Source organism: Panthera leo, chromosome B3 (genome assembly GCF_018350215.1).
Source record: "Panthera leo isolate Ple1 chromosome B3, P.leo_Ple1_pat1.1, whole genome shotgun sequence".
Lineage (NCBI taxonomy): Eukaryota > Metazoa > Chordata > Mammalia > Carnivora > Felidae > Panthera > Panthera leo.
Genome location: NC_056684.1, coordinates 134,361,164 through 134,384,901, shown reverse-complemented (window position 1 = coordinate 134,384,901; position 23,738 = coordinate 134,361,164). Strand labels below are relative to the sequence as shown.

The 23,738-nt window shown below is 47.1% G+C and overlaps 1 protein-coding gene across 2 annotated transcripts in view; it reads left to right on the top strand.

Moving 5' to 3' along the window:
- The window catches only part of FBLN5 (fibulin 5), an 80,644-nt gene that overhangs the window by 40,914 nt on the left and 15,992 nt on the right, over positions 1–23,738 (top strand). For both annotated transcript variants that reach the window (XM_042944111.1, XM_042944110.1), the window contains 3 exons: positions 15,791–15,913; positions 18,987–19,103; positions 22,302–22,421. In XM_042944111.1, the coding sequence (XP_042800045.1) occupies positions 15,791–15,913; positions 18,987–19,103; positions 22,302–22,421 (360 nt within the window). The remainder of the gene's footprint in view (positions 1–15,790; positions 15,914–18,986; positions 19,104–22,301; positions 22,422–23,738) is intronic.

The following is a 23,738-nucleotide window of genomic DNA, read 5'->3' as shown; positions in this document are numbered from 1 at the left end:
AGAGCAGTCTGGGCTCAAATACAAAGGCTCGAGTTGTGTCCTGAACCATCTGTACTTCCTACCAGGATAACCTTAGGGAAGTTCCCAGACCATGAGATGGTGGGATCATGGAAGAAAGTCTTTAAGGAAGAAGAGGGGGGTTGACTGTGCCAAATAAGGCTGAGAAGTAGCGAAGGATGAAGACTAAGCCATTGGATTTGACATTGTGGAAGTCATTGGTGACCTTGGCGAGAGAGTCCGTAGTGGGATTAAAAAGCTGGAAGTCTGATGGGAGTCTCTCTTAGAGAGAGGGTGGGAGGTGGGGAGCAGAGCAGTGATTGCAGACAACTTCTAGGAAGTCTGTGGTAGGGGGCACAGAGAAATGTGGTGGCCCCAGGAAGTTACATTAGGCCATCTATTTTTATTGTTTTTTTTATTAGAGTTTCCTTCACGACTGCTACTAAGTCTAATGAAAAAAGCATTTACCAACCATTTAGAAACAGGGACCACAGTTTTTTGGGCTCACCTTATTGTGCGTGTGTGTGTGTGTGTGTGTGTGTGTGCGCCTGTGTGTTTAATACAGAAGTCAAATTGTTCTGTTTAAGCTAACTCAGAGAGCTCATCAAAACATAAAAATGGGGGCGCCTGGGTGTCTCAGTCGATTAAGCGTCTGACTCTTGATTTCGGCTCAGGTCATGATCTTACAGCTCGTGATTTGGAGCCCCCTGTTGGGCTCTGTGTTGTCAGCACAGAGCTCACTTGGTATTCTCTCTGTCCCTCTCTCTCTGTCCTTCCCCTGATCTCACGTGCACTTTCTTTCTTTCTCTCTCTCTCTCTCAAAAAAATATTTTTTTTAATCCATAAAACTTAATGCTAAGTTTTGCAGAACTACAAGGGCTAGGACTTTTATAGCAGTCAATTGAGAGCCACAAGTACCCACATGTGGGAGAGGACAGCTGTGTTTTCATTCTTCCGCTCTTGTTTTTCCTTCCTCATTGTCTCTTCACTTTTTTCTTTTATTTTCCCCTTTCCAGTTCTTTCTGCTCCCATTTCTTCCTCCTCCTGCAGCATCCTTAGCATGGCATGTGACCCTTTTACAAGTGGACCCTTGTCCCTCATCCCCCTGCACTCTCTGCGCTCACCCATTTTAACTGCTCTTGGCTCCCTGACTGTGCTGTGCCTCTCGTGCCTCTGTGCCTTTGCACACACCGTTCCTCGCTTACTTTTTTAAAGTTTTCATTGAGGTGTAATTGACATATAACATTATATTAGTTTCAGGTGTACAACGTAATGATGTTGTATTTGTGTATCCTGTGACATGATCACCACAAGTAGTCTGCTTTCCCTCTGTCACAGTTACATAGTATGCAGTGCAATATTATTGACTATAGTCACCATGCCCTACATTATGTCCCCATGACTTGTATATTTTATGACTGGAAGTTTGTCCTTCTTGATCTGCTTCTCTCATTTCATCCACCCTCCAGCCTCCCTCTCCTCTGGCATCCACTAGTCTGTTCTTTGTATCTATGTGTTTTGTATTGTTTGTTTACTTGTTTTGTTTTTTAGATTCCACATGTAAGTGAAGTCATGTTTGCCTTTCTTTGTCTGACTTATTTTACCTAGCGTAATACCCTCAAAGTCCATTCATGTTGTCACAAATGGCAAGATTTCATTCTTTTTCATGGCTGAGTAGTATTCCTGTGTATGTGCGCGCGCGTGTGTGTGTGTGTGTGTGTGTGTGTACCTTAACTTTCTTTTTTTTTTTTTTTTAATTTTTTTTCACGTTTTTTTATTTATTTTTGGGACAGAGAGAGACAGAGCATGAACGGGGGAGGGGCAGAGAGAGAAGGAGACACAGAATCGGAAAGAGGCTCCAGGCTCCGAGCTGTCAGCCCAGAGCCTGACGCGGGGCTCGAACTCACGGACCGCGAGATCGTGACCTGGCTGAAGTCGGACGCTTAACCGACTGTGCCACCCAGGCGCCCCAACTTTCTTATCCATTCATCCACTGATGGATACTTGGATTGTTTCCCTATCTTGGCTATTGTAAATAATGATACCATGAACAGAGGGTTGCAAATATCTTTTTGAATTAGCGTTTTCATTTTCTTTGGATAAATACCCAGAAGTAGACAAGGTTCATATGTTAGCTCTATTTTTAATTTTTTGAGGAGACTCCATCTTATCTTCTGCAGCGGCTGCACCAGTTTGCACTCCCACCCACAATGCACCAGGGTTCTTTTTTTCCCCACATCCTCACCAACACTTGTTATTTCTTGTCTTTTTGATAATAACCATTCTGACAGGTGATATCTCATTGTGGTTTTGATTTGCATTTCCCTGATGATTAGTGACGTTGAGCACCTTTTCATCTTCTGTATATCTTCTTTGGAAAAATGTCTATTCAGATCCTCTGCCCATTTAAAAAAAAATCAGATTGTTTATTTGCTTTTTTTTTTTATTATCGAGCTGTATGAGCTCTTTATATATTTTGGGTATTAACCCCTTATTGGATATATGATTTGCGAATATCTTCTCTCATTCAGTAGATTGTTTTTTTTTTAATTTTTAAAAAATTTTGTTGATGGTTTTCCTTGTTGTGCAGAAGCATCTTTAAAAAATTTTTTTATGTTTATTATTTATTTTTGAGAGAGAGAGAGACAGAGTGCAAACAGGGGAGGAGCAGGGGAGGAGCAGAGAGAAAGAGAGACACAGAATCTGAAGCAGGCTCCAGGCTCTGAGCTGTCGGCACAGAGCCTGACAGGGGGCTTGAACTCACAAACTGCGAGATCATGACCTGAGCTGAAGTCAGATGCTTAACTGACTGAGCCACCCAGCCGCCCCAGTGCAGAAGCTTTTTTGTTTGTATAACTCATTTTTTAATTTTTGCTTTTGTTGTCATTGCCTTTAGAATCAGATCCAAAAAAAAAAAAAATCACCAAGAACAATGTCAAGGAGCTTACCATCTATGTTTTCTTTTAGGAGTTTATAGTTTCTGGTCTTATATTCAAGCCTTTGATTTCTTTTGAGTTAATTTTTGTGTATAGTGTCACATAGTGATCCAGTTTCTTTCTTTTCCTTTTTTCTTTCTGCATGTAACTGTCCAGTTTTCCCAATGCCATTTATGGAAGAGACTGTCCTTTCCCTGTTTTCCTCCTTTGTCATAAACTAAATGACCATATACATATGGGTTTTTTTCTGGGTTTTCTGTTCTGTTCCACTGATCTGTATGTCTTTTTTTATACCAATACCTTGTCATTTTGATTACTATAACTTTGTAATGTAGTTTTAAACCAGGGAGTGTGATGCCTCCAGCTTTGTTTTTCTTTCTCAAGATTGCATTGTCTATTCAGGATCTTTTGTGGTTCCACACACATTTTAAGATTGTTTGTTTTATTTCTGTGAAAAATGCTATTAGGATATTGATAGGGATTACTCTGAATCTATAGATTGCTTTGGGGGATATGGAAATTTTAACCATATTAATTCTTCAAATCAATGAGCATGGAATATCTTTTCATTTATTTGTGTCTTCTTCAATCTCTTCCATCAGTGTCATGTAGTTTTCAGTGTGCATGTCTTTTATCTCCTTGGTTAAATTTATTCCCAGTTATTTTATTCTTTGGAATGAAATTGTAAGTGGGATTGTTTTCTTAATTTCTCTTTCTGGTAGTTTGTTGTTAGTGTATTAAAATACAACAGATTTGTGTATACTGATAGTGTGTTCTGAAGCCTTACTGCATTTGTTTATTGGTTGTAGTAGTTTTTTCATGTGTGAAGTCTTTAGGGTTTTCTATACATAAAACCATGTTGTCTACAAATAGTGACAATTTTACTTTTTATTTTGCCATTTGGATGCATTTTATTTCTTTTTCTTGCCTAATTGCTTTGGCTAGGGCTTCTAATGCTATGTTGAATAAAAGCAGCAAAAGTGGGCATCTTTGTCTTGTTCCTGATCTCAGAAAAAAAGCATTCAGCTCTTCACCATCGAGTGTGATATTTTACGTGGGTTTGTCAAAAATGGCTTTTATTATGTTTATTATGTCACGTTCCCTCTATACCTGCGCTGTTGAGAGCTTTTATCATAATGAATGTTGAATTTTGTCAAATGCTTTTTCTGCATCTAGTGATATACCATATGATTTTTGTATTTCGTTTTGTTAATGTGGTGTGTCACACTGATTAATTTGCAAATGTTGAACCATCTTTGCATCCCTTGAATAAACCCTATATGATCATGGTGTATGATCTTTTTAATGTATTGTTGAATTCAATTTGTTAATATTTTGTTGAGAAGTTTTACATCTATGTTCATTAGGATTATTGGCCTGTAGTAATCTTTTCTGTGGTGTTCTTTTCTGGGTTTCGTATCAGGGTAATTCTGGCCTTATAAAATGAGTTTGGAAGTGTTCCCTCCTCTTCAATTTTTTGGAAGAGTTTGAGAAGGATAGGTATTAAATCTTCTTTGAATGTCTGGTAGAATTTACCAGTGAAGTCATCCTGACTTTGTTTGTCAGGAGGTTTTGGATTACTGATTCAAACTCCTTGTTAGTATCAGTCTATCCAGATTTTCTATTTCTTCATGATTCAGTCCTGGAAGACTGCATGTTTCTAGGAATTTATCCATTTTTTCTAGTTGTCCAACTTGTTGATGTATCATTTTTTATAGTAGTTTCTTATGACCTTTTGTATTTCTTTGGTATCAGTTGTAACTTCCCCTCTTTCATTTCTGATTTTATTTATTTGAGTCCTCTCTCTCTCTTCTTAGTGAGTCTATCTAAAGGTTTCTCACTTTTGTTTGTCTTTTCAAAGAATCAACTTTTAGTTTCTTTTTTTTAGTACCATTTCTTTCTGCCCTGACCTTTATTATTTCCTTCATACTACTAGCTTTGGGCTTTGTTTGCTTCCCTTTTTGTAGTTCCTTTAGGTTTATTGGAGAAGGGTCACAGGGGAACTCCAGGCCAGTGTGCATCCACCCCTGGGTTTAGTGGGATGGGGCCATAACGGAGCCCACCTACTTTTTTGGGCTAATTCCTATTCATTTGTATTAGGGTACAAGCTAGGCTGCTATAACAAAAAGACCTTCAACATACTAGTCTAGATAAGAGAGATTTTATATCTTCCCACATGGTATAGTCCAGAGGCAGGTGGTTCAGGGATGGTAGAGTGTCTTGGCCAAACTCAACATATGGTTCTTACTTCTGGATCCAATGTGGCTGCTCTAGCCCTCACCATCACACCTACATCCCAGAGGGAGGAGAGAAGTGACAAAGGGACCCCACGCTCATTATTCGAAAGCGTGACTCAGAAGTTGTTACACATATTTTTATTTATGTTTCACTGGCCAGAGTTTAGTCCCATAGTCACATTTCACTGTAAGGGAAGCTGAAAAATACAGTCTTTAGTTGGGAGAATGGATATCGGAGGACAGTATCCAATTGTGGCAACCTCTGCCACATCATCTGTCTAGATCCACCCAAATATCTTCTGTTCCAGGAAGCCTGTTCCTCCTGGACAGGACCCCATTCATTGCTCTAGCTATGAAACCGACCATACTGAGTTGGAATTATCTGCTCCCTTGACTATTCCCTACTAGACTGTAAGCATATGTGACCCATGTCATTTATCTTTGAATCCCTAGTACCTATAGCAGTACTGGCTCGTGGTGAATGTATGTGGCATAAACGAATCCTGTTTAGCTTTTCATTGACCCTGGGACTTGGGCACTGTGCTCTTTGTGGGGAGGTGCTAAAGTGGTCTGGCAAGTAAGTTAGTTGGTTGGCCCCACATGTAGCTCCTTCATCTCATTGTCTTCCACACTAAAGCAATCCAGAATCTGCTAGTGACCACAGAAGGGTGGATGTAAAAGGATAGCCCCTATCCCATTGGCTAAGTAAACAAGCAATCCTGAAAAGTGTTCAATTAGTTCAAATATTTATTTAAGTCTCAAGTGATATAATTCAGCTCTTACCAAGGCCAAAGGGTGGTGGGAAACAGGTGTGGCTACTTCAGGTCTGTGCTTTTTGAGGTGGGGCCCTCCTTTCCAGACTCTCAGGATATGTGGCCCCCCTCAGCCAGGAGACGGCACCCCTACCATACTCTCCCCTATGGTCACCTCTTCTTCTTCTTCCTGTGCCCTAAGGTTTCACTTCCTCTTGACTTGTAGCCTTAACAGTTATTCTCTGATGTGCTGGGCTTGTCTGTTAGAGATGGGGAACCAGGTGGAGGGGTGGGGGCAGGAGAGGAGACATAGTGGGTTGCTCCCAGGATGCCATGTCCATATTCTTAATCACCTATTGGCCTATTGCTTGTAATTTGTTATGTTGAAGGAGCCATCTGTTACTTCCCTCCCTTGTCCTGGGGTTCCAGGAATAGATGTGTGTGAAGGAACCATTTCTCTGCATCACCGTCCAGTGTCAAGACCTGCCCTCACCTCCCAGATTTGGGACACTCCCAGTTATATGTTCTCATAGCCTCCTGCAATGCCCTCCACACATCTGTTTCTGTTCAGTGTCAGTCTTCCCCATTAGCCGGCAAGCACTAGGAGGGCAGGGGTAGTGGCCCCATTTCAGAGATAAGAAAGCAAATGTCAGAAGCTGTAGCAGGGTTCCTGACCTCAGGTGTGGGGAACAAAACACGTGCAGATTTCGTTATCGTGTTCTGAACATGACCTGGCAGGGAATGTGTGTTGCTGACGACAGACTCATTCCTTGGGGTGAGTTTGCACACCTGGGTATTCTCATAGGCAGCCAGGCTGAGGATTTTTGTCCCAAGCCTGAAAAATGGATAGGATTTCCTGGTTGTCCTCTAAGAGCTTGGTGCCCATTTTCAGGCCAGAATGAAGGTGTATCTTTTCCCTTCTCTGGTGTTCCTCCTTCTTGTGATGGTTAAAAATAAACTTTGTCCTTGACCGGACATCCAGCTCTCTAAGAGCAAAGAGGAAATGTAACTTACTCCATTGGGCCAAGCGCATGGTGTGTCAAAGCCTTTAGAGGTGGAGAACGCTCTCAAATCAGCCCTGGGCAAAGACTGGCATGGGAATAAAGCCCCAGGCACTACAGGCTGAGGCCTAAGGCTCTGCCGGAGTTGAAGCTGGATGCCAGATATCCTTCAACCCGTGGGAATGAGATACAAGTCACCAGAGGAATGGATGGTGGAACTGGTTTCCTCTGATGCCCTGTGGTCTAACTGACTTTCCCCTCTTGCTTTCAGGAAACTCTATCCATACTTTCCATCATGCTAGGCACTGTGTTGGGAGCTTAAGATACAGATGTGAATAAGACCCAGTTCTGACTTTCAAGAAGCTCGTGGTTTAGTGGAGGGAGCTGGGCCATACACAGCTAACTATGTAATACAATATGAAGTGCTATAAAGCTAGATGTTCTTAGCACATGTTTGAGTATGAAAGTAGGCTTCATGTGCTATGTTGCTGAGGTGCCAAAAGAAAGCTCTGACGTTTCTCAGGAGGCGATATAAAATTTTGAGGAGTATAGCCACATGATCATTTTTGTGTCTTGGATGGTTCTGGAGGTTGTATTTAGCTTGCTGTCGAGGGGGAGAGACTGGAAGCCTGCAGACTAGTAATGAAGTTATTTCGATCATTCAGAGAAAAGACAGTGAAGCCTTGAAGTGTTTGAGGTGACATAAAGAAAGAGGAGAATTGGAAAGATTTCCAGAAGGAGAATTGTGTGAGAATAGGGAGTTAGGGAAAGATTGTAGGGATGCTTGAGGTTTCTAGCCCAGGATACTAGAAAACAGTGATGCCCTTAACTGAGACAGCATTGGAAGAGGTTCAGGGACAAGGAGATCATGGACTGTGACACTGAGGGTGACAAGGAAGTCAGGGGCAGTGGGGCAGGAGTAGGCTCAGAGGGGACAAGGAGGAGGAGACTGTGGGAGGACACAATGGAGATTTTAAGATTTAAGAGCTGTGATTCCTAGACAGTGGAAAAAGGATGGTCTGCATTGGAGGAAAGACACCGTCCTTTCTTCCTCTCCTTTTTTTTAATGTTTATTTATTTTTGAGAAAGAGAAAGAGAGAGACAGAGCATGAGTGGCAGAGGGGCAGAGAGAGAGGGAGACACAGAATCCGAAGCAGGCTCCAGGTTCCGAGCTGTCAGCACGGAGCCCCACGCAGGGCTCAAACTCATGAACTGTGAGATCATGACCTGAGCGAAGTCGGGTGCTCACGGACTGAACCACCCAGGTCCCCCACCGTCCTTTGTTCTAACTGGCATCTTTTGCACTTTTTGTCATCGCTTTAGGGGCACTATTTCTAAGAACTTAGTTAATATTCAGAAAATTGAGTTTACTCCTAGGAAATCACGCACCCCCGGCAAACTGAAGCGGGGAAGAACTTTGGAAGGCGCACAGTACTTTCGCCCAAGGCATCGCAGCAGTAGGCACTCCAGCACTTACAGGGTGGAATCGAATCATGGATGTTTCTGTACACCAGGAAAGCATCCTGCCTGGCTTAGACTGTGCTACGAACTTGTTTAATAAGACTCTAAAAATCACAGTACTATAGTAACCTGCAGGGTTGATCTTAGAGAAATATCCAGCGAGGAATTGTTGGCTTGATAGTTGAACACTTAAATTCTCTCCTAGCCTCTCTTGAACAGCCTCTTAAACTCTGAGCAGGTTGCACGGATACAGAACGAAGCGCCCTGGGCCAGCAGCAGCGTTGGCATTGCTTGGTTGCATGTTAGAAATGCAGAATCTACCAAACTGGAACCTGCATGTTAGCAAGGTCCTCTCTGACTCGTATGCACATCAAAGTATGTGAAGTGTCGGTCTGGTGTGGCCAGTTCCAGACGTGGTTTTGCACTGGAATCACATAGCTTACTTTAAACAGCTTTCCAAGCCTCAACCCCAGGCATTCTGATCGGGTCAGGTGATTCTCTTGGGTAGCTAGGTTTGGGAACTGCTGGCTTGCACAGGTTCAAAAGTCCTTCTCTGTTGATGGACAAATGGCACGAATTTTAGTCTGTGGAAATCTAGTTTGGGCGCCCTGTTTGTTTGGTTTACAGTCATGGTAATAACTAAAGCCTCATGCCCTTTAAAAAAAAAAATACCACGTCTAGGCTGGTAGTAAGCAGTCTTGGCTCCTTACCATCAGGACAGTTTGATGCATGGCACTCAAGAAGGAAGATATGTGTCATCCCTTCCTTGGTCCCTGCCCCCCACAACTGCAGTGACCATTCATACGTTGGCAAAAGGTGAATGGGCTTGGCCAATTCACTGCCCATTTTGAAAGCAGCTAAAGTCAGCTGATGTTTTCCAAGCACTCTGATGAAAATAATTACCCAAGACCAAACAATATGATCTCCATTAGTTGCATAGTTGTTTTTTTTTTTTTTTTTTTCTGTAGAAGGTCAGAGCTAGAAGGGGCCTTCCAGAACTCTCCTCCCAGCTCTCACTTTATGGGTAGAAAAATAGAATCCACAGAGAAGTTGAAACCTGCCTTCTAGCTGGTTTCATCCAAGAGGAAAGGATTTTTTGTCGTTTAGAAAAACGGAGCACATATTTGTTGCCTAATTAGAGGTGCCATACGAGCAAGCTTTGTATTCTAAGCTTAATATCAAGCATTGGGAAAAGTGCTGTAAACACAGAGAGATCTGGTTCCTAACTATTGCCCAGGACCCATAAGACACATGGAGTGCAGATGTCCTTGGATTTCAACAAGCGAGTTCTCAAACGCTGAGGTCTTTAATTAAGCAGGTGTTTGGGAAGTAGGTCCTGTGTAGCTTCCAGCCTTGGCTGGGCTTGTCTTGCTGAAAAATGGCACTGACCCAGCCCAGCAGCAGGCCTGAAACTGGCTTCAATCGGAGGCGTAGGAATGTGCCATTGTTATTTTCTTTCTTATCAAGCCCCATTAGCTTGAGCAAGGAAGGAACAAAAATGGGCTGGGAAAACATGTTGTTTCACTGGGTAAAAATTTACTACCCAGGAAATGATTTTGCCGTTTCCAAAAAAGGCGTTTGAAAAGGTGTAGTCTTCCAAACTCTTTTGGACGATTTCTCCCAGTGTCACCCAGTGAGAATGTTTCCTTTTGGCTGATGGCCGTTCTCACACAAGAACAGAGACATTCCTCTGTGGTTGTGTACACAGGTTCACAAGGATGACCCATCGCTTGTCCACAGTATTGGAGAACAGAAGACATGGAAAGAAGGAAGAGTCGTAGATGGTGTAGAGATTGGTCATAGTTAGCTGTGGAATTCAGCAAGACACAAATACCCCTAGGCTGCTGGACGTCTGCGATTATGGAGTCATAGATGGACCCACAGATGCCAAAGTGCAGAGGTGGAAGCTGAGACCCCATGAAGGAATGTACCCTACCTTTTTTCACTCTTGTCCCAATCGCCTGCCATGTGTCTACCAGGGAGAGGTCCCCGGCTCTGGCTATGGTTGAACCATTGGACTAATCATGTCTTACTGAGCCCTAGTGCTGTCATCTTGGTGTCTTTGGTGGATCCCAGAACAAAGCCTGTGGAGGCAGGAGCCATGCTTCCCCGCTATCTTTCACAGTTGTTAGAAATAGCGCCTCACTTAGGAAACTAAAATTTCCTGGGCACCTGCTATGTGCCAGCCAGTGGTGATAGGACCTGTGCACAAATACTGTATTTAGCAGAACACCTGAGGATGTGAGAGACTAATGAACTTGCTCAGTAATACTTAGTTATCGAGTGCAGGAGCCTGGATTTACATCCAGCTCTTCCTCCCCCCGAAGTTATTTTTTTTACCCATTAGCCCTTTCTGGGGAGGTCTCGGCCCTTCGGTCTTTTTTCCTCTTAGGCTTTAGTGCGGGCAGAATGGCTTAGGGAATGTTCTCCCCATGGGCATGGATGAATCGTTGGGTTTTGTTTTGTTTTGTCTTCCAGTTTTTTAAAAGACCTTTAATTTCAATTAGAACACGTACTATGAACACAGTTTAAGTATTTTCCCTTTAACTTTTAGGAATAAATGTGGAAATGTAATAAATATACAACAATAAATAGCTGGCATACATAGGCATATTATTTAATGTTTTTAATGTTTATTTACTTTTGAGAAAGAGTTGGGGTGGGGCAGGGAGACACAGAATCCCAAGCAGGCTCCAGGCTCTGAGCTGTCAGCACAGAGCCTGGCGTGGGGCTCGAACCCACGAACTGTGAGATCATGGCCTGAGCTGAAGTCGGACGCTTAACTGACCGAGCCACCCAGATGCTCCCATATGCATAGTATTTGTACACAAACCGATTTATTACACAATTTATGGCAGTACATTTAGCCTGTTATGCCTGCCTTTAGATCTCTTTATATAATAACCTGCGAGTTAACACTAAGAGTTGTGGCTCTTCCTCCTGGTGTTTCTTGAGTCAGCCTGAAGGAGCGCATTCGTTTTGTCATTTGGGTCGTCTGCCAGTGGTCTTCTGATGTCTTGAGGTCAGTTTCTCCATCCGCTTCCTCCATTCTACTTGGCAGACATCCTTTATTCACACTGTCTCAGCACACCTGCCCACGTGAAGCTGTCTGTCTGGCCGGGGACGTGGGACATAGTTGGCCATATGAAGTCCTCAGTGAGTGTCCCTAATATGCGGGCCTCTGTCCTAAGGCCTGGGAGCCCAGTCCAGCCTGCAGCCTCCTGAGAGGGGGTCAAGGGGGTGACTGACTTTGGTGACTTTCCCAAGTGAGCAGTTGTTTCAGATTGAGGATGTGTTCATTGAAGGCCACTCCGGGGATGTCGGAGGGAAGAGGCGACGGCTCGGACAAAGCTGCCCGGGTCAGCAGAGCTGTGCCACTCACTGCAGAGGGCAGTTGCTTCCTGGGCAGGTACAGTTCTGGGCTTCAAACTGCCGCCAGGTTCTGGAGAGGTGAGCGAGCTCTCTCCTCCAGTGGCTGGGGCGCGGGCTGCCTGGACAGTGGTGGACGTTGCCCCGCCTGGGGAGGGACGAGTCACGGTTGATCTGGTGGAATCCTCCTGGTGCCCAGGCAGCTGACCGGGCCACAGCTCCCAGGAGTGAGGCAGAGAGTGCACAGAGGCCTCTAAGCAGAGTCTCCTTCCGGGAACGACAGGGCTAGAGGGCTCTACTCAAGGCCAGCTCTCCCAAATAGCCTGGAGGTTTGGGAGGACACACACACACACACACACACACACAGCCACAGCAGAAAAAAAGAATGAATGAGTGAATGAGTGTAAGATGGCTGAATGGACCCGGCGTTCTTTCTTAGGAGTCTCTTCCTGAATATCACACAGGAAAGGAAATAGCAGGCATGATTTGCATCCGCGGATAATGACACTTTACTCAGGTTGCTGTAACTTGTACTTTTCCACTGATGCAGAAAAGGAAGCTTTGCCAAAGAATGTCCTTGGAGTGGCTCAACGTATTTTTCCTTCTGTTATTTAAGTCAAATGTATTTAATGTAAGCAATTCAGCTGTGAGCTGGAATGTGTGATGAGTCTTTCAGCCTCGGGTGGAACCTCACAGCGAGAACATTCTAGTTTCTGCTCCACCAGGTGTATAAACCGATGGTGGTTTTCGGTGGGGTCGATCGCTGATTGCCTTTAAAGTCCACACACCGAAATGGTCTTATCGGCTGCTGGCTGGGGAAACTTGTCGGGGCTTAAAGGCATTGATGTTCATTATTCGTGTGTTCGTTCATTCACCAGATAATTACTGAACATTTACTATGGACACGGCATTACACCAGGTATGTTCTGAGCATATAAAGACAAGACACACCCTCCAAGAGCTCCAGGGATTTATAGGGTTCTCGAAAATACGTATGTATTGACAATCCACTCAGTGAGCGAGTGAAAGTTGAAAATACAGTTTTTCGAACGTACATCAACAGAAGTGGACCATCACGAAGTTAATTCTTTAACCCAGTAAAAGTGGTGGAGTTGCTTTTTTTTTTTTTCCTTTTTTTTTTTTTTTTTTTTTGTTAAGACAATGAACTTTAAAGAGGTAGTTTCAGGCCAACATAGCTGCAGATGCCCGTGTGCGTGCCTGCGCATGCGCGCGCCTGTGCGCGGTCAGGTGCCGCGTGCCCTTTTGAGCCGTCTGGTCCCCCGGCGAGTGTTCGGCTTCTCTCTGCGGGGAGTCTGGCGGCCCATTGTGTGCGTCGCGAGCCGCCCAAACACAGAGTCTTGGGAACTTGCTACCACCAAGTCTAATGGCTCTTCTCCCCTTGGGTCTCGCTCACCCTTTAATCCCCTCAAGGCAGGAAAAAGAGCGCAGAATTCCTAAGGCGATGTTGTTCCCAGGGTACAATTGCCATCCATCACTCCTCGCCAGAGAAATGTAAATACGCACTGGCCGATAGCGGCATTATTTATTATCATAGTCTTCGATACGGATTTGAGCAGGGGTGGCTGCTCGCCAAGCATTATTCGCTGGTTTCCCTGGGAGGCTTTGCTGGGTGGGCAGAGCTGGGGGTGGAAGGGAGGCCAAGGGCAGAGGCATGAGCTCCTGCAGCCAAGAACAGCTGGGTTTTTGCCACGGAGGCTGCACATCGTCAACGTGTTGGGGTGGAGTGGAGGCGGCCACCACCTTGGAACCAGGTTCTTGGAGGCCGTGGCGTTCAGCGGCCTGAAGCCTGAATCCACGTGATGCCCAGACACCTGGCGGGCTGGGGCAGGGTGGGGATCGATTGGTGTCATTGGGGTTGATTTGTCGCAGGTGGGTGGTGGATTACAGTGGTGTCGCTTGACCCCGAGAAACTGTTGCTTACCTGGCTGAAGGTTTCACTGAGTCAGTCGTGCCCACTTTCCACGCTTGTAGCCGGCAAAGCTCTGTCCTACACAAAACCCTGTCCTCAAGGAATTCACACTTTGGGGCCCTAGGCGCCCCCCACAGTCTGCAGTCTGCAGTGTCAAGAGGCAGCCAGTTTTCCTCTCCCCAGCCCTTTTTCCTCTTCCAAGTCTGCCAGCTCCCTTCTGAACCTGCCTGGGCCTGGGTAGTGTGACCGCTGCCATAGCTGCATAGAGGGATTTGGAGTCAGGTGGGAAGGGAGCTGGGCTCAGCTCTTGGCTTGGTACTTATCTGCTCTATCAGTGCAGTTTTCCCATCTGTGAGATGGGTGTCATGAGGCCCCCTCATAGGGCGATGGTGAGAATAAATATGGTAGCATATGTGAGGTGTCATATCTGCACATAATACATGCAGACTACACACTCACACGACATATACAGACTACATTTGCCTTCTACGTATGTACATGACATACACGCGTGACCCACGCCGACTACATGTGCACACGACATACGTAACATATGTATACCACATATGCACACTGCACGTGCTCGGTGAGTACCTTTTAATATTATTTCCAACCGTGCATGGTCCCTTTGGAGGAGGCAAGGGAAGATGCGGATGGGCAAACCCCAAGTGCAGTAATAAGGGAAGCAAACGGAAGGTGCCCTGCGAAGGTACAGACAGGGAGGGGAGGTTGACCGAGGAGAGGGGTTGGTGCTGGGCCAGGCGGATCCAGGGCGCTCGGTGGATCCTGTGCCGGGAATGAACAGATGAATGTTTAGGGAAAGTGTCCTTCTCCAGATCCAAGTGAGAGTGTGGCGTCGGGAACGCTCCCCCCTAAAGTGCAGCGCGGGGACAAAGGGCAGGAGGATTTGTTGCAGTTATGACAGTTTTGAGTGCTGAGTGTGTACGTCGGAGGTCTTGAGGGATGTGACCGTGGATGTAGTTTGCTCTCTAGGCTCTGAAGCTCTCGATTAAGGAGAAGGGGCTGACTGCCCACTGCCAGACGGACAGCCATGGGCATGTAGCCTTGCAGGGAACTCCAGTGCTGAGCCGAAGGCAGCAAGAGATCAGTCCCAGGAGCTCTGGAGCGGAGGGAAGGCCGGAAGCCTCCGTGAAGCTTCCTGAAGGTGCAGGAGCCCCAGGCTGAAGGATTTTCGTGGATAGATACAATCAAGTGGTTCCACTACTAGCTTCTTTTGACAGGAGATGTTTGTTTTTCTTCTGTTCTCAGAGGTGTTTCTCACGCAGGTACACAACAGACCCCTGTTTAACACATGCATGAATAAGCCCAAGACAAAATGTGTTTCTTTTTTCTTTATTGATTTTAAAAAAAGGGTTTTTTTTAGTGTTTATTTTACAGAGAGATAGAGAGAGAGACAGAGTATAAGCGGGGGAGGAGCAGAGAGAGAGGGAGACACAGAAGCGGAAGCAGGCTCCAGGCTCTGAACTGTCAGCACAGAGTCCAGCGTGGGGCTCAAACTCACATACCCTGAGTTCATGCCCTGAGCTGAAGTCAGCTGCTCAACCGAAAAATAAAATAAATGTTTTATTTATTTTTGAGAGAGTGCAAGTGGGGAGGGGTGGGGAGAGGGGGACAGAGGATCGGAAATGGGCTCTGCACGGACAGGCTGACAGCAGCAAGCTCGATGTGGGGCTTGAAGTCACAAACGGCGAGATCATGACCTGAGCCAAAGTTGGATGCTCAACCGAATGAGCCACCCAGGTGCCCTAGACAAAATGTGTTTCCAAATCAAGTAATGGTTATTATCAAGGTGACCTGCTTTCAGAAAGTGATGGGACAGGATGTCAGAAGAGTCCCCAAGGATGTGTGGTCTCTTCTTGGCTATTTTCTTTCGTGGATTTCTGGGGAGAAGACTAGGTCTACTCCCTCCAAAAGGGTCAGTGTCTTCTAATGGTATCCATCAGGGAGGTGCATCCTTTCCTTGGATGTAACTCATGGACATTATCACCTTCTTCCCAGAAGGACAAGCAAGCAGCTGGCAACTCTGGTGGATCCAGAGCTCTGGATAAACGTAGCTGACATTCTTTGGAATATGTCTGTGTTACAGATGTGGACGAGTGTGCAACGGATTCTCACCAGTGCAATCCTACCCAGATTTGCATCAACACCGAAGGAGGGTATACCTGCTCCTGCACCGATGGCTATTGGCTTCTGGAAGGCCAGTGCTTAGGTAACAGCTCTCTGGGGCTCACAGAAACTCTTGGAAGTGAATGGTTGCCAGGGGTACTGTGAAATGGGGGCCTAACTGGGTGGTCCACGGACAGTGGGATTTTCTTGGGGCGGGAGAGGTAGAAGGCTATTCAGCTCGCGTGTAGCACTGCCCGTTCAAACCAGTTGTGATCATCATGGTCAAATGCCATTATCAGAGTTTTTGACTGTAACGTTTAAGGGCTCGTATTCATTTTACCTAGACCTGCCTCCTGCCTTCAGGAAGTTTGTGGAAGTGAGGGTTATTCTATTTTAGTTAGAAATCCTGCTAAGGGAAGGGAACACTTCTTAGTCACAGAAATGTTCCAGGTCTCAAATGTGGCTTGGTAGATTCTAACACCCCCTCCCAATACCCACCCCACGAGTTGTGGTCTTTTTACTCTTAAGGACTCAGTCGTCACCAATTGAGAATTTTGTCCCTTGCCATTGGCATCTGCTCTATGATCTCTCTGTTTATTTTTCCTGGAGGGTGATTTTCTTTTCTTCCGCTCTGGTTTTTTGGTTTAGCCAAGTGAATGAATTCATAGCAATCTCTAGCTGTCACTTCAATTTCTATTTCTAGGGTGTGATTTCTATGCTGTGTTTTCTTGGAAAAGCCCTACCAGTTTAAGTTCTCTAAGACACTGTTCTGTTGCCCAAAAGTCAGTCCTGGAGGAGCTGAGAAGCAAATCCAAACAACATCATGGAAACAAAAAAAGAGAAGAGGGTTCTTTTTTTCCAAGACTCTCTTGATTAAGACTTGAGTGTTGGTCTGCTCTAGAGCTCTGCAGCATCTTTGGGGCCGATAAGCCAGACTGGACTTGGCTTGTTCTCTTTTCCAGCCATGCGCCAAAACGCTGGCAGCACGTGGCATTTGTGAATATGAGGGTCGCTGTGCGTTTTAACCAACCTCAGCTATTCTGGAAAATTTGATGCCACTGATTTGAACATAAGCAGATCAGTGTGAGTGAGTTATTTGTACAGGAACTTAATATGTCGACTCTCAGAGCTGGAAGGGATGTTAGATATTATGTCATCCAACTTTTATAGAGTTGGAAACTGAGACTCAAAGAGGGGGAACGTTTTGAACAAGGCGAGCTGGGTCTAAAATCTGGCTCCTCTCAGGCCAGTTTTTTCCGTCACAAGGGGGCGCTGGAGAGGCCCAGGTGATGGGAACACAAGCCTCGTCCTAGAGCCCTTAGGGCCAGGTAACTGGGACATTTACCTCCTTGGGAGGGCTGTTCTCTTCCACCAGGGCCTGAAGCTTAGGGAGACATGATCCTGGGGGCCTAACGTGGTGCCACATGTGCAACCCGCTCACACTTCACATCTGAAGTGAAGGCCTTTCCTAATTGTGGTTGACCTCATGCCTCCTCCTGGCCAAATTCTTTCTCTTTCCAAACCCAAGTTCCACAGTCATATACCACCCATCCTGTGCACCTTTGGAGACATTGCTTTTGCAGAAAAATGAGGGGCTGGGGGCTGCCTTTCCTCCAAGGTACCCCTGGGCAGAGGATGCCCTCCCCACTCCCTAACCCCCACCACTGCCTCCCTGGCCTTGGCGGCGTGTCCCAGTGCACCCTGGGAAAGTTGGGCCCAGCAACTGCACAAGTCAGTGTGCTTTCCAAGCAGGATCTGCAGCGCTCTCCATGGGCAGTGGGGTGGGCCAGGTTAGAAGTAGCTGCGACTCAGAGATGACTCAATCACAAGGGCAGGGCACAGGCTCTGAGGCGGGCTGAACAACTGAACAATAGGTAAGATGGAGATGGGGTCCTTTCTGGCAGTAGGTGGTAGAAACCAGGTACGGAGACAGATTCTGGGCTGGTCTCCAGAGCCCTGGATGGACAATGGTTCCAAAGGAACTGGGGTCCCAGGAGAGAACATTTGGGGGAGGTGGGGGTAAGTAAGGACCAGTTACGGCTACAGTCAGATCAGCTGGTCCCAGCAGGTATTATATAGGTGGGGACTTGGTTTCCACCTATAGGCTTCTTTCAAGGCGTCCCATCTCACAGGAGGGAATTCTCTTGCCCATCAGCCCATTAACTTGGAGTATTGGGAAGTGCTTTCCCAATGACATCAGGCTCCCCATTGACTGGTACATGTCAGCAGGGAGGGCATACTGCCCAGCTCTGCTAAAAGGATCCATTCACCCACAGAGCCGCTTGCTCAGGAAAGGCCAGTCATGGCTCGGAAGGGGCATGTTTATCCAGAGTTTTATGTCTGCTCTGGTGCAAGGAGGAGATCCAAGGCGAACTCTGGCATCCTCATGTTACTGGATTCATAGGTCTCTAGACGGCCCTGCTGCCCTGCCTTTCCTGGCCTACACTCACTCTTGTTCCTGAGAGGGAGACAGAGTCATTGCGGTTTTTTTTTTTTAAGTTTATTTAGTTACTTGGCAGGGTGGGCGAGAACGTGAGTAGGGGAGGGGCAGAGAGAGAGAATCCCAACTAGGCTCCATGCTGTCGGCTCGGAGCCCGATGTGGGGCTCGAACTCACGAACCATGAGATCGTGACCTCAGCCGCTATCAAGGGTCAGACGCTTAACTGACTGAGCCACCCAGGCACACCGAGACAGATTTATTGTTAATAGAGCTGGCACACAACCTATGGGAGCAAGGCTATGGATTCCTCTTACACTTGAAGCCAACTTGTCTCTTCCCAGGGCAGTGGGAGGTTTCTATAGAATCCTAGATTTGATTCTCCACGTTGGATACATTTTAGCATTGAATGTTGGAGTTGGATAAAAATCTCGGAGCTTGCCTTGCCCCACATCCCAGCCTAAGCAGATATTTCTTCTATAGCTTTTCGGGTTCAGGTGTTCATGGGACTGAGATGGGGCAGGAAAGGTTAGAAAGGTAGATTGAGCCTTAGCCCCGGAGGTTATCACCAACCCCAACACTCAGTCGGTCGGTACTGTCTTCTCTTTACTTGCCCTTCCCTTCCCTTGGCGGTCCTGCTCCAGGAGAGATGGGCCATAATGATGCCAATGGTGATGCCGGGTGTGGCACTGGTGATTGAGGAGAGATGTCTCACCTTGCTAGCATTTCTCCTTCCAGACATTGATGAATGTCGCTATGGCTACTGCCAGCAACTGTGTGCGAACGTTCCTGGATCCTATTCCTGCACCTGCAACCCTGGTTTTACCCTCAATGAGGATGGAAGGTCTTGCCAAGGTAAGTGATGCAGATGATAACTTGCACACGATGCAAAGCACTAGACGCTGTCTTCTTCGGAATCTGACAGTTTATGTGGTTGATGCGTATTCCTACTTGGTGTCACCGTGTGCCCCTCCCGGGTTCTTACAGAAACCTGAGATCCGAACGGAGGTTATGGGAAATATCTCAAAAAGTGCTCTGAGTATGGCTGAGATGAGAACCACGGTCATCCATCAGTTGGGGCTTGTGCTTTCATGGATTTGCTTCTCTCTGTGCGTCTACTTCCCGGAAGTTGGGCTGCCAGCTTTCCAGGCTAATCAGAAATGTTCACGCGTGTCCGGTGGCCTGAGTTCAGTTCCTGATGTGCAAGAGGGGTGGTCAGAAAGGGCATCTGACCTCCGATGCATTCCCATATAGACTCTGTGCAGGGCTTTCACAGGCAATTTTCATGCCTCTCCCTCCAATGTTGCCTACAGCCTACGCTGGGAGGGCCTGCTCCTTAGCAGAGAGTCCAGGGGGGATGATGATTTCCTCCTCCGATGCAGTGTTCCTTCAAATACTGATAAGAAAAACAAGCTGCATGCCTACTGCAGTTTCTTCTGCTCAGGAAGTGACTGGGGGCCCAAGGCCCAAGGAATTAGCGCAAGTCCTGCCCGGCCCCCGGCCCCGCCCCGGCCCCCACCCAGGCCTCCGGTCCCTGGCAGCTGCCCCTCCATCCAGGGTGGAGGCGGTGCCGGGGCCTCAGAATGAGGTCTTTGTTTGGAACCCGCCACCAGGTTTTGCAGGGCCCATGTCCTTGTCACACCATTTGAGGTCTGGCGGGCAGGCTCCCGGCCAGCTAGTCGGGGGAATATCATGTTTCCATTCATTTAATCATATCTAAATCATTGAGTAAACAGGAAGGCCTCAGCGCTTAAAGGGTCTGATCCTGGATTCTTTGTAAGCCTTTCTCTCCAGAACTGGTTCTGCTAATTGTTCCAAGAAGTCTCGGCTGTGTTCCTCTTGCCAGGGGAGGTAATTTTCTCCCAATAGAGCAGGGGCCCTTCTCTCCCACCGGAGCAGGGAGCAGGCCGCCTGGCTCCCTTGCCGCTGCGACGAGTGACATAAGGCAGCCGCGGGCTTCTCCGTGCCCAGACCGGGGGTGGTAGCGCCCGCCCAGGTTTCCCCAGAGACTGGCAAGGTGCATCAGCATCTCGAGAGGAACAGCCGTGCTCAGCAGAGCCAAAAGGGCCTCTCAGGGACAGGCCTGTGACAAGGAGCAGATAATACACCTGGCACGTGCCAGGTGCCGTGGTGCGGAAAAGCCTGGACACGGGCACCCAGCCCCCGGGATATTGCATCAGCAGGGGCCACGGGTGTACAGGATGTTACCTACGCCGTTGAGCTCTTGTCCTGACGTCTCATGCAGGGAAGGCTGCTGTGCGCTCTTCAAAGCAGTGACGCCTCTGTTAACCTCACTGAACCCCAGCAATAGCCTTAGGGGACAGGTACGGCAGGTGTGTGTGGCCATGCCTTGCAGATGAGGAAGTCGAAGCTCAAAAACGTGAAGCCACTTGGCCGAAGTCACGCAGCCAGGTGGTGGCAGAGTTGAGAGAACCGAGGCTTCAGCCTTCCCGTCCAGCGAGTCAGAGTGGGGTGTGGCCTGCTCCACATGATTCACAGGGGCACTTGTGCATGTGTGGATCCTGGGGGCTGGCAGGCAAGTGCAGCCGGGGCCCAGGGGGCAGCGTCCTGTGGGCCCTGTTGCTCTGCAGAGGCAGCTGAGAGCTGCAGGAGGACAAGACCCGAGCTCACTCGTATTGGCGTGGTCAGCGAGTGGCCGGGAGCCAAGGACACCGGCCCTAATACTCGGCGGTGCCGTCCTGCCTGGACTTGACTCAAAGACTCACCGCCATGGTGTTTCCAGGCTGCCAGGGCACAGAGCCTCCAAGCTCTGTTGGGGAGAATGGTACCTTGTGGACCCTCCCTGCAGAGCCCTGTTTTTCCCCCTCTGAAAGTTCTGAGGATACCAGGAAGCAGGCGCTGTGTGGGCATGGGATTAGCCCTCCCTGTTAAGAAAAGCTTTTCAAGCTGTTGCCGATGAAGGCTTTTCACTCTGAAAACACTCACATCTCTATTCAGAGCCTTGAGAGGTTTACCTGGACTTTGAAGGGGATAGAAATGCTCTCAGCTGGAACTTTGGTCATTGGCATATCGGGCTTGGGAGAGAGGGTGTGCTTAAATCAAGTCAGCCAGTGCCAGTGCAGAAAAGGGCTCCTTCCTGCCCCTCCCCTCACCCCGATGAGTTGTGCAGAATAGTTTGTTGATATCATGGAAAGCCCTCTGACTCAAGTTCCGGCTCCAGCTGTGCTCCTGTTAGCTTGGGAACTTGGGCGCATCTCCCAACCTTAAAACAACCTTAAAATTGTTGATGTATAATTGGTGTACAATAACCTGCGCTATTAAAGGTTCGTTATTCCATTACCTTTGATGTATGTATCCCCCCATGCAGCCATCACCACGCTCAAGGTGATGAAACACTCTATTATGTAAAAATTTCCTCGTGCTCCTTTGTGGTCCCTTCCTTAACCCCCTGAAGCTGTAACATGGGGCAGTGGCCCCAAAGCTGGGTTGTTGTAGGGATTCAGTAAGTGTGAGATCTGAGGACCCCGCCTCTAGGTAACTTCTTACCTCCCAAATGCCCCATCTCCAAATATAGTCACATTGGGGGTTAGGGATTCAACCTATGAATTTTGGGGAGGGACATAATAAGGTCCATAGCAATCACAGAGTTATTAGAGTTGTCATGGTTCCTTACCTGTTTACTGAAAAGTTTAGAGTCAGTAGTGAGAGAAGAGGGAATCGGTGATATAATGCAGGAGATGAGAGGGCAAAGCAGATATTGCCTGGAAATTCCTGTGGGTGAGCCTTGGGGAGTAGACTGACTAGGAGGGGTGTGTGTGTACATGCATATGCATGGATATGGTGTATGTACAAGTTGCTTCTGCCCTTCCCAACTTGTGAGCAAGGAGGGGCATGTGGATGGAGACCCTGGTCCTTCGGTGAAAGCTCTGGGGTCTGAGCTCTGAATGTGAGAGATCTTGGGTGGAGATACTTGGCCCCTGTGAATCTGGTCTCCCAGCGCCGGTAGATTTTGTTGTGAGTGCATTTTCTGCCGGGTCATTGGGGATGTTCTGTTGTGGGAATGCTCAGTGACGTGCTTTCCTTTTCCCGTAGATGTGAACGAATGTGCAACTGAGAACCCATGCGTGCAAACTTGTGTCAACACCTATGGCTCTTTCATCTGCCGCTGTGACCCAGGATATGAGCTTGAGGATGACGGTGTTCATTGCAGTGGTAATGGGCTTTGGCATTTGGAGACTTCCATCTGTATTAGGGGTCCAGGGGTGGGGGGGGTCAGAGGACAAGGGCTTCCTTTACAGGTGTTTCCTCTCATTTCACAGACACATATCCAGTTTGGGGACATTTCTTAGTGCGGTGGGGTCACAACCACACAAAGCAGAGATGAGTCACTTCCTGAAAGGTGGAGTAGAGTCCCCTCCCTTGTCATTTGACCCCTAATGCAAAATCTGACGGAGCTGCCTTTTAGGGTCTGACATGGGGTTGAAGAGGGAAAAGAGTGACCCGATGTTGTGTGTTGGTTTGAAGTATCTATGCCTACCCAGCACTGACAAGTCCTGGGGATCGCATACATTGTACTTGTAGAGTGAAGTGACTTGAAATAATAGCATATCTCCCAGGGTAGGGTTGGCAGGGGCACTGAGTGGAATGAGATCATATACGTAAGTGAAAATGCTCTGCGAACTTCTAAAATCTCTACAAATAACGAATCAGTTCCTAGCTCCAGGCCTGGCACACAGCATGCGTACAATCAAGAGTCCTCAAATCAATGAATGAATGATTGAATGTTGAATGAATTAATTCTTAACAATTTGTGAGAACTTAGATGTGGTGACTTCGCTGACCTTTTACAAATTCCTTCCAAGACCCAGAAGCTACGATTCTCTGCCAGGGCTTTCTTGCGGACTCCATTACAATTTTCTTACTAAAACTTGTGACAAGAAAGTTGTAAACTCTTGCAAACTCCTTGAGAACAGGGATGACATTTTACTCCTATAAATCCATGTAGCATCCTGCACGGAGCCACGTATGTGCTCTTTCTTTCTTTCGTTCTTCCTTCTTTTTCTTCTTTCCTTGTTTTTTGGTAAACACTGGATTAAAGTAAACTCCATTGCATCGACTTTGGCATCATGAGCCGTTGTGAATTAGCACGGCTCAAATTAACGCTGCTTCGCCGTATTCTTCAAAATAAGCGAACCATACCCTAGGGCGTGAAAATCTTTTTGTCCCACTGAATGGAAAGTTTCCTAATCCCGGGTTTCATTGTGACAGGAACTGACCCAGGTCATGAATGGGACTTGTGTGGTAGCCTCACTGAGGCCCGGGGTGTTCTAGGGACAGAGTACTCTGAACAAACGAGCAACCTCTCCCTGGGGCCCGGAAAGCCAGAGCCGTGAGGAGGCAGTTACAGAGAGCCTCAGACGGATTAAATGTCAGTCCCAGAAACTAATAAAATACCTTCAGGCATGAAAGGCTACTTTCTTCCTAGATTTCAGTTCCTCCTATGGCACTCCTTGGGGGAATCTGGGCCAA